The 10882-nt window shown below is 58.8% G+C and overlaps 1 protein-coding gene across 1 annotated transcript; it reads right to left on the bottom strand.

The window, feature by feature from the left end:
- Positions 1–287: 287 nt before the first annotated feature.
- On the bottom strand, positions 288–10843 carry LOC119096250 (propionyl-CoA carboxylase alpha chain, mitochondrial-like). Its single transcript, XM_037219065.1, has 12 exons — positions 10676–10843; positions 9480–9591; positions 9116–9251; positions 7738–7840; positions 7336–7430; positions 6484–6704; positions 5751–5899; positions 4210–4443; positions 3348–3503; positions 1761–1963; positions 1330–1411; positions 288–1009 (listed from the first exon to the last, which is right to left on the bottom strand). Exons 1-12 carry the CDS (start codon positions 10841–10843, stop codon positions 788–790), a joined length of 1881 nt encoding a protein of 626 aa, XP_037074960.1. The 3' UTR covers positions 288–787.
- Positions 10844–10882: the final 39 nt, after the last annotated feature.

The following is a 10882-nucleotide window of genomic DNA, read 5'->3' as shown; positions in this document are numbered from 1 at the left end:
TCAGAGTCGACATCGGCTGGCAGGTGTCCCATCTCCGCTCGCACCGACGTTAGTACCCATGAGGTGTGGGGAAAAAGTGCGGGCAGATAGAGGGGTCGAATCGCGTTCTGGTGATGTGTTGGCGCCATGCTACCGAGATATGAGCTTGTGTCTGTGATTGCGAACTGATAACGGACATAAAGTACCACGGTCGCTGCAGTCCGTCTGGAGGAGGGTGAATTCGACGCACGCGGTGTCATTTTGGTTGCAATCCATCTCTCTGCTGCACACATAGGTAAACTCTCCGAGATGATCTCGTCGCTACATCATATTGCACGTCCCACGTCGCATAGCACACTGCAACTTCCACTGGCTCACTCCAAATCCCAATACAATCTACGTAACAAAAGGCAGGTGTCTTCAATATTCATACGCATACTGTTCTACACAACATGGTCCTCTAAGATGATGGCAAGGGTCAGGTAGACCCGTTATCAATTGTCCTTGCCATACTGTATGGGGGAAGCGATGAGTTAAATGCGACAAGAACCAAATTGTCTTCACTGCAACTTAATTGAAAACTAATTAATCATTACCTCACAGCCTAATGCAGACCCGACGAACAAGAGAAGTGACAATCGACACGCGGTAACGATCACGAAGAACTGCCACGCCACCGCTACCATTAAGCACCGTCCAATACAAAAATCAACGCTCGCCCCGCAGCGTCAACAGCTTCCCATCGCGCCGGCAGATGTCACCACCGTGCAGCCGCGAGTCCGCGCGCATCTGCCGGCTGTCATCGCTCCTACTCCAGCTCCACCAAGATTTGTTCGTCTTCGACGGTGTCGCCCTCCTTGACGTGGATGGCGCGCACTTTGCCGGTGGCCGCGGCCACCAGGGAGTTCTGCATCTTCATCGCCTCGATGACGCATACCTCCTGGCCCTCCGAGACCATGTCGCCGACGCTCACCGCCACCGACTTCACCAGGCCCGGCATCGGTGACGTCACCTGTTTGCCCACGTCCGCCTGCGAGCCGACAAGACCGGCGGTATGATGTCACTGCATGGCGGTGTGGCGTCACAGGAGGCATTCCCGGGTGCGGCCATTATTCTGGGTGTCACTCATGGACAGCCCAGCTCATGGCGCATCACGCAGAAAGGCCTCCAGCGGCAAGTGACCAGCTCGTCCGCAAGCCCATCCGCTTACATGCGAGCTTTGCTGAAGGGCTGAGCGCACATGAATGGCGACACGGAGCAAGGTAAAAGATGTAGCAAAAAGGCTGCCCCGGTGTTATCACGAGAACTACAACACGGCTTCGGTGCCCGAGCGACGGACCGGAGTCTCACCTCCTCTTTCTTCGGCATCATTTTGAAGTACTCGTAGGCAGCGTCCGAGTACACCTGCACGTCAAACGCCGTTCCTCGGAACCTGAGACAGCACACGGCCCCGGCGTCATGGGCAGCGAGGACGCCCAGCATCCGAGACGGGATTGGCTTTCGACAGATCAACGATGAAACGTCTGGTAGCTTCACTCACTGGTTCTGTTTCATCAGAATTCAAACCATGGACAGCCCGAAAACCACACTTTCGGAAGATGAGACGGTGGACCCCTTCCCTCCAAAAACAACCGAAAATCGACCGCGCCAATGGATAGTTGACCCCACATGAAGCATGCAGCACAACCGCCTTGTCGAGCGCAGCAGCGCGCGCGCGACCGAAAGCCGGCAGGCGGCTGACGTGAGCCGCGCGCCTGCCCCGGCCCAGCGGCGCCGCGCACCTGAGCCTGGCGTCACCCTTGAGGCCGCGCCGCACCAGCTGCACCATCTCGCGCTGTCCGTTGATGGTGAGGTTCATGACGGGCTCGGCCAGCGTGAAGTCATCGGCCATTGTCAGCTGGTGCTCGCCGCACGTAACCTCAAATCCAGCGCCGGTCTGACGCACCGCGCAGGGCACGTCCCCGGCTGCGCCGCACAGCACCACCTGGCGGGTGGAGGTCGAACTGAGCACGCGGCACCGGCCGGCGGACGGGGGACGGTGTCTGGTGGGGGGGGGGGGGGGGGCGAGCAGCTGGGGACGTGGTACCACCTGGTGGGTGGAGGTCGAACTGAGCACGCGGCACCGGCCGGCGGACGGGGGACGGTGTCTGGTGGGGAGCGAGCAGCTGGGGATGTGGCACCACATGGCGGGAGTAGATAAAACAGAGAAACAGGACATCCCCTGAAGGGGAAAGGACGTCTTGGGAAGACATGGAGGGAAAGATGACACCTTGGGAGAAAGCAGAGGGGAGAGGTCATCTTGGGAGGAAAGGGAGGGAAAGAGGACACCTTGGGAGAAAGCAGAGGGGGGGAAGTCATCTTGGGAGGAAATGGAGGGGAAGAGGGCACCTTGAGAGAAAGTAGAGGGGGAAAGGTCATCTTGGGAGGAAACAGAGGGAAAGAGGACACCTTGGGAGAAAGCGGAGGGGGAGAGGTCATCTTCATCTTAGGAGGAAATGGAGGGAAAGAGGACACCTTGAGAAAAAGCAGAGGGGAGAGGACATCTTGAGAGGAAATGAAGGGAAAGAAGACACCTTGGGAGAAAGCAGAGGGGAGAGGACATCTTGGGAGGAAATGAAGGGAAAGAGGACACCTTGGGAGAAAGCAGAGGGGGAGACGACATCTTGAGAGGAAACGTTTCCTCGTGATGAAAGAAAACAGGGAACTGAAACCACGGCGGCAGGCGATTTCGGCCTTATCATCTCACTTCAGCGACACTCTGCGTTAGTACGCCATACAAGGCGAAACACACGGGCTTCAGCACGCAGCGAGCTGACCCGGGCGAGATGTAGTCCAGGGTGACATGCATGTACACTCTTGAGATGCTCCGACAGCTGGAACAGCCACCCTCCGTCAAGCCGCGGCTGATTCCGTGGCGGAATAAGTGACGACGTGAGTGGTTTGAAATGCGAACAGGGCTGTCAGACTACACCACCCGGAGCATGCCCATCCGCGAGTCCTGTGGCGGCCGCCCGCTACATCTAACTGGGTTTCGTATGGTCAGGATACGTTCGGCCTCTACAGACCGTTCCGGGTCTACCGGACTGCTGCACGATTAGGGCGTGAGGCAAACAGTGCGATAACACTGCAGCCCACCTCCCCCCCCCCCCTCTTCCCCCTCCTGCGTTCACCCGGCCCCACGACCCCCGACGGTGAACCCCGCCAGACAGTCCCGGCAGGGCCGCAGGGGCGCTCCGCTGGGACCCCGGGCAGGGGCAGCAGCAGCGGCGCCAGTCTCCCAGCGGCAAGCAGCGGTAAACCCAGCGCGACGGGCCCGCCCGAGCGCCACACACGGCGTGACCAGGTCCCGGTCGCCGGCCGCCGCGTACCAGATCCCAGGCGGTGGGCGTCGGCTGGAGCGCATGGTGTCCGGTGACGGCCACCGAGCGCCGCTGGTGCTTCACGTGCACGACGGCGGCAACGGCCGCCAGCCGCGCCAGCCCCTCACCCGTCAGCTGGTGGCCGCGGAAGCCATCCGGGTACACCTGCGGCCGGGCGCCGGGGTCAGGTGGTGGTGAAGTGAGTGTCCAGCTCAAGGTAGGGGGAGGGGGGGGGGGCGACACGGCACGGCAAGGGCGAGCGTCCGGCTCACGGTAGGGGAGGGGGGGACACGGCACGGCGTGGGGCGAGCGTCTGGCTCACAGTAGGGGACGGGGGGGGGGGCGACACGGCGCGGCGTGGGGCGAGCGTCCAGCTCACGGTAGGGGAGGGGGCGACACGGCACGGCGTGGGGCGAGCGTCTGGCTCGTGGTAGGGGAGGGGGGGGGGGGGGGGCGACACGGCACGGTGTGGGACAGGGGCGGACAGGGAATGGCTGTGGACAAAAATATGGAGCCAATGAGTCGGCAGTTAACAAACTGTGTGCAAAGGCAACGTGAATAACGTGTGCGGCCCGAACCCACCAACGCGAATTTGGGGCATAGAATTAAGTTTCATAGGCGGAAGCTGAATATGAACTGATCTTGATAGCCTCAGGTGCCAAACCACGCTCATATAGGAACAGCTTGTCCATTAACACACAAGTGCACTTACCAGCCTTATCTCGCATTGAGTAGTCCCAACGCACAGACCACTTCACATTGTTGGATTCTCCATCGGCACATAGATAGACATTTAAGTCCTCACCCTTGGTTAAAAACCCACACCGGTCGAAAGTCTCCCGCGGCGGGATTCGAACCCGGCGGGCCGCACCTCGGGCAGGTAGTTGGTGGTGATGTCGCCGGCCACGAAGCGCGGCTCGGCCAGGATGTCGCGCAGCAGCGGCACGTTGTGCGTCACGCCGCGGATAACGTACGAGTCGAGCGCGTCCAGGCTGCGCGCCACCGCTTGCGACCGGTCTTGACCGTACGCCACCAACTTGCAGATCATCGGGTCGTAGTAGATGCTGATGTCGGAGCCCTCCTCCACGCCCGAGTCGCAGCGTACCTGAGACCGGCCAGGTCAGTTGTCAGGTCAGAGAGCGCGGGCGGGGGCGCGGGGCGGGGCCGCCTAATGCCGGCCAGGTCAGACGTCAGGTCAGAGGGCGCGGAGAGGGTGCGGGGTGGGGCCGCCTAACGCCGGCCAGGTCAGCCGTCAGGTCAGAGGGCACGGGCGGGGGCGCGGGGCGGGGCCGCCTAATGCCGGCCAGGTCAGCCGTCAGGTTAGAGGGCGCGGAGAGAGTGCGGGGTGGGGCCGCCTAACGCCGGCCAGGTCAGCCGTCAGGTCAGAGGGCACGGCGGGGGCGCGGGGCGGGGCCGCCTAATGCCGGCCAGGTCAGCCGTCAGGTCAGAGGGCGCGGAGAGGGTGCGGGGTGGGGCCGCCTAACGCCGGCCAGGTCAGCCGTCAGGTCAGAGGGCGGGGAGGAGGGGGGGGGGGGGGCCGCCTAACGCCGGCCAGGTCAGCCGTCAGGCCAGATAGCGCGGACGGGGGCGCGGGGTGGGGCTGCCTAGTGCCGGCCAGGTCAGCCGTCAGGTCAGAGGGCGCGGGCGAGGTGCGGGGCCGGGCCGCCTAATGCCGGCCAGGTCTGGCGCCCCTCAGAGGTCGACGAGCAAGGGTGGAGTGCCCGCCGCGGGTCGGGTCAGGTCAGGTCAGGTCAGGTCAGGTCGCGTTACCAGTCACGGCGAGCAGGGCACCCGCTGCACACCAGGGCAGGCCAGATCCCGACCCACCGGTCGGGGGACGGAGGGGAATGCCAGTTTCGAACCAAGGCTGGTCAGACCAAGGGCGACAGACGGAAATGGGTCCTTCGCTGCGTTAAAATACAACCAGACACCGTAGCTCGCGGGCAGAGAACCAGTCTGGTATACCGACGACAGGTCGCGGGTTTGAAAACCATCACCACTGCCTTACGGTTTCATTTCGTAATTGTTGTCAAACACGATGGTGTTATGTTTCTGTAGGGACTGCAGCTGTTGGACATCAGTTACTGTATCAACCGCAGTTGTAGCAGTTCTGATATTAGAGCGACGGCATTTGCAGCAGCTATCAAGTGATCAATACGTCGTGTAATTCATATATGAACAGAACGATATGTTACACATTGCAGATATGAACAGAACGAAAACAGCCGACACAATACTGGCGTCGCCATGGATTCTTGCCATATGCAATACAGATTTCAAATCTGATGCACTAAGCAACAAAAAGAAACGTGCCAGCACACCAAAATTCCAAAGGAAAGCACAATGGATGCCGGAATGACACAAGCCGATACTCGCAGTACAGACAGCAGAAGCACTGCACCAGCTCCTTACACCGGGTAGGTGGTTGGGTTCCATGTATCTGCTCAGTCTGCCGACAGATGGCAGGCCAAAGTTCTTGAACGGGTCTTCGGCATACACACGAGACTCAATAGCCCAGCCACGGATGGGGATGTCCTCTTGTTTCAGCTTCAGCTTGTGTCCTGACAGCAACACCCGGCATATGAGGGCGACAGGGCCTCAAAGCGCAGAAGCACTCGATCCAACATCCCAATCGCACGAATATGTTCGCGTGGTGTTCAAAGTCACTTCAGGGTATCTTCGAAGAATGTACGTGGCCTTTTTAGCTGACCAAACTCCCTACAAGCCGTTCCGGAACGGAACCCAGTGGGGGGGGGGGGACGCGAGGGAGGCGAGGGACGCGGGGGACGCAGGGGACGCAAGGGACGCAAGGGACGCAGGGGACGCGAGGGACGCGGGGAGGCATGGCAGACGAAGGAGGCGGGGGGCGGGGGAGGTAGGGGACACGGGGGAGGCGGGGGAGACAGGGGACGCGGGGGATGCGGGGAGGCAGGGGACGCGGGGGAGGCGAGGGAGGCGGGGGACGCAGGAGAGACAAGGGAGGCGGGGGACGTGGGGGGGGGGGGGGGGGGCAGGAGGCATGGGAAGCTGAAAGTCAGGGTACGCGGGGAGGCGAAGCCAGGGGACGCAGGAGAGACAAGAGAGGTGGGAGACATGGGAGGGGGGGGGGGGGGGAGGGAGCAGGGGGACGGCGGAGGCCGCTCACCGCTGGCGACGCGGATCATCTGATGCACGAGATCCACGCCTGTGATACACTCGGTGATGGGGTGCTCCACCTGCAGGCGCGTGTTCATTTCCAGAAAGTAGAAGTTACGCTGTGCGTCCACCAGGAACTCGACGGTGCCGGCCGAGCTGTAACCAATGCGGCGAGCCAGCGCCACCGCCTGCTCGCCCATGGCGCGCCGCGTCTGCGCGTCCAGGAACACGCTGCAGCGGCCGGGCAGTGTCAGGGGCCGGAGAGGTATCAGGGACCAGGGCGGTGTCAGGGGCGGGGCGGGATGGGCGCAGCGTCAGGGGAAGGAGCGGTGTCAGGGACCAGGGCGGTGTCAGGGGCGGGGCGGGGCAGTGTTAGAGGCAGGAGCGGTGTCAGGAAAAAAAGGGAGGGGTACATAAACTGGACAGAAGCTGTGAGAGAGATGGCTTAAATGAGATAAATATCTGCTTTATGACACAAGTCCTAGTGGGGCAGGATACCGGGACAAGGAGTGCCGAGAGAAGGAAAATCATCACAGGAGGCCGCGCAGGAGCATAGAGAAGAAGAACCTCAGAGGGAAGAACCATGGAGAGAATGGATACCTGCCAGATGGAGGGAGCATAGAGATGGGGGGAGTGGTGGAGATGAGCGTGGCCAATGGGGCAGCACGGACAGAAAAAGACCCATCAGGGAGACAAATCGATTATTATCGCTTGAATTTGATGACACATTTGACAGTTCCAGCAGTTGTACACTACTGACCAATGAATTCCCATTGACACCATAGGCACAATCATCCCTCTGTATGATATGCTTGGGATGTATATGCTTCACACAGCCATGCCTCAGTCTGCACACACTGACCTGGGTGCTTCCTCAATGACCTTCTGGTTCCGTCTCTGGATTGAGCATTCCCTCTCATTCAAGTAGATCGCGTTGTTAAACTGATCAGCCAGGACCTGGCAAAACAAATAGTTGGAAGAAAAGATGAGTTCCGAAACGAGGAGCAACGCAAGAAACACAGTCCGAGAAAAGACGCCAAACCACTGAGCAAGACGGAACAAAACACATTTTGATCCAGATGCAATTGAGTGTGGGTTAACACACATCAAATGTTTGATTATCTAGCAGCATTCAGGCACATTTGGAAAAAGAACATGCACACAAAGCATGACCGCGAAGCCGTAACAGCATATGCTCCGTCATTACCAAGGGTGTGAGCCCCAAGCGGACGGAATTCTTCAAGCTGTGTTCCTAGAGTCTCACCTGTATCTCAATGTGCCGGGGACTGTCAACAAACTTCTCCACCAGAATTCTGTCATCTCCAAAGCTGGACGCGGCCTCCTGCTGCGACAGCCGGAAGCCCTCCCTGAAACCGACGACAGGGTCGTGTCAGGAGAAACCCATCCCTGGCGAGGGCAGGAGCACATCATAGAATCCCTCCCTGACACGGAAGTTGTGTCACTGGGTCCTCGTTGACGGGGAGGGCATAGCGATTGCATCACGAAACCGCTCTCTGGCACAGTCTGGATAGGGAAACATCACAGAACTCCTCCCTGACACGGAGGATGGGGTAACATCACGGCAATCCTCCCCGAGATAGATGACATGGTCACATTGCAGCACCTCTCCCTGACACGGAGGCCAGGATAGCATCCCAGGACCCCTCCCTGACATGCAGGGCGTGGTTCGCTGGGAAGACCGAAGGACACAAACACAGATACCGAGCTGAATCTATGGCCAAAGTTCCGCAATAATTCGTAAGTCACACCTACCTACCACACATTTCCCAGTGCGACAAACGCAACACGCAAGAAACAAAAGTAGCCAATGGCCCATCCACGAATTCCTTCTCCGACAGCGCCGCGAACATAGCTAACGGGTTGTCACATGTCCACCACACGAGTAACACAATGTGCCGCGACACTCGAAGTGAGGACTCCAGGCACGACAAACGGACGCCATGTAAGAGAACACACACAAGAGCGTGGGACTACACCAGCAGCCACTGGAGCGTGCGCGGGTCAGCGGCGGCGGTTGGCGTTCGCGCAGTCCTGCAGCCAGGCTTGAGTTGGGACGGGGGCGGCAGCATCGGGACGTGACCGCTTCTGGCCGCTGACCCAATGTCGAGCGGGTGGGGGTACCAGTCCCTAAGCGGGTGCGGAGCTTGGCCCGACTGACACGGACGGGTCCGCCGACAACACGTCAGAGAGTGCCAGCCTGCACCAGGCCACCCGAGCACCGGCATGTACGGCGCATAAAATCATTTGTAGTTCCGTGCGACCGAAACATGAGAGGCAACGTCGTCTATCGAGCTAGGTGTTGAAAGGCAAATGATCCTGCCACCATCTTAGATGGCAGGCTCAGCGTAGACCAGATCAGCTCTGCTGGACAAGGCATCTAAGCCCACAGCCACGCACATAGCCTCACGTACTAGAAACTAGCCCCTCACGACGTCAGAAAATAGTTTTACCACACTAGCTTGGTATCGATACAAGTCGTCGCCGGTGCCATCTAGGCAGTATGCCCTCTTGGACACTGGAATCGGTGAATGTTTCCAGCAGCAAGAGCCTACGACACCTCTGGATCTGAACACCAACTCCCATACACCTGGCCACTTGTGTCGGCCCGCATCGCCACTGACCTGGCCTGCTCGTCGTTCCTGGCCACGCGCATGCCCTTCCCGCCGCCGCCGGCCGACGCCTTGATCATGACCGGGTAGCCGATCTTCCGCGACACGGCGATGCAGTGATCCACGTCCTGGATCTCGCCCCTCGAACCTGCGGAAGGGCGCGAGCCGCGCGGGTCACGAGTCGCTCACCAGGCCCGCGAAATACGCCGCCTCGCTCCTCCGACAGACAACGAAGCAGGGCCATACCAGACGTTCCACGGTAGCGTTCACTATCGGAGCCACAGTTAGACCACACTGGCGAACGGAGAGCGAGACGAGGCATGTCAACTGGCCAGGCATTGCACACCAAGTAGCTTTGACACGAACTGACACCCACCGGGGATGGTGTTGACCTCCGCCTCGATGGCCAGCTTCTTGGACTGGATCTTGTCGCCCATTCCGGTGATGGCGTTCGCGTTAGGACCAATGAACGCGACGTTGTTCTCTTCCTGTTGACGAGGGGGTCCCATGAGACACGGCCGACGTGCAATCGCCAACAAAACGGGACATAAAATCGCAGTGGCCACCAAAAATGCAATTGCTGCACATGGCGTGCACTGATATCCAAGCGGAGAAAATCATGCGTTTCGTACATGTCGGAACATACCAACCGACAAAACAGAGAAGTATAAGTTATGTCACAAAAAACAACATGTACCCACGACCAGATTAAGTGCATCCCATGCGACAAAGGGTGCATGCTGTGTCCTGAGTAATGGGAATGTGCCTTAAGAAACCCCCTACCAAACTACTCCAACTACTGAAAGGGAGCGCCCCACCTTTCTGCACTTTTCACTTATGTTAATCAGACACGTACGATTTTGTCAGTAACATCAGCTTCCTCTAAACTCTTCTGAACAGCTCAGAATTTCAACATGAAGTAACCAAACCTGCGGAGAAATCTTACTCGACTCTGCTCACCACTTTGAACGTAAAACACTTAATCTGTCTTGTTTTTTTCCAACGCGTGTGTTCTGTAATCTTTGCAACACACTAATGTGTCCAAAAAATTGTTGTAATAAATGTATGAAGCTTGAAACGCTCTTTTTAGACAAAAAAATCCAACGTACAAGCAAAACAAACGCTGTTTTATTAGGACCAGTAGAGGAGGCGCACATGGTAGCTGTCATGACGAAAGTGGTGTCGCACCGCCGGGAAGAAGCGTAGGTGCTGTTATAAAGTGCCGAGTGTAATTTTGTCTCGAGAATGATTAAAACCGATATCTGCATCATGTATTAACAGCGCTGCTGTGACCCTAACCAGCGTCATTATTAGACGTAACTAGCCCTGGTGTTTCAAGAGTTTTTTTTTAACGTGCTCCAAGGTAGGATAATCCCTTTAGTCAATTCCTGACAAATTGCAAAAGCAGCGCATGGCCATCAGCACCACCATCTGATGACGTCAATCACGGCCTGCGCCCCAAAGTGTCAGCGGTTACACAAGATCCATGCCCGCGACATCCCACTGTCAATAGCTGCACATACTATCGCTGCTGCCGCCGGTCGTAGCGAAGCCAGCGGCGCGGCGCCTCACCAGCAGCCGGACGAAGTCGGCGTTCTCCGAGAGGAAGCCGTAGCCGGGGTGGACGGCCTGCGCGCCCGTCTGCTGCACCGCCTCCAGCACCTTGTCCATGCAGAGGTAGGACTGGCGCGCCGGCGCCGGGCCGATGCACACCGCCTCGTCCGCCAGCTTCACGTGCATCTGCCGGGCGGCGCGCGCCAGAGGTCAGGGCACCGCACC

This window comes from Pollicipes pollicipes, unplaced genomic scaffold (assembly GCF_011947565.3).
Source record: "Pollicipes pollicipes isolate AB1234 unplaced genomic scaffold, Ppol_2.1 Scaffold_4295;HRSCAF=5057_pilon_pilon_pilon, whole genome shotgun sequence".
In the NCBI taxonomy this organism is placed as follows: Eukaryota; Metazoa; Arthropoda; class Thecostraca; order Pollicipedomorpha; family Pollicipedidae; genus Pollicipes; species Pollicipes pollicipes.
Note: the sequence above shows the minus strand (reverse complement) of the source record. Positions and strands in the feature narration are given on the sequence as shown.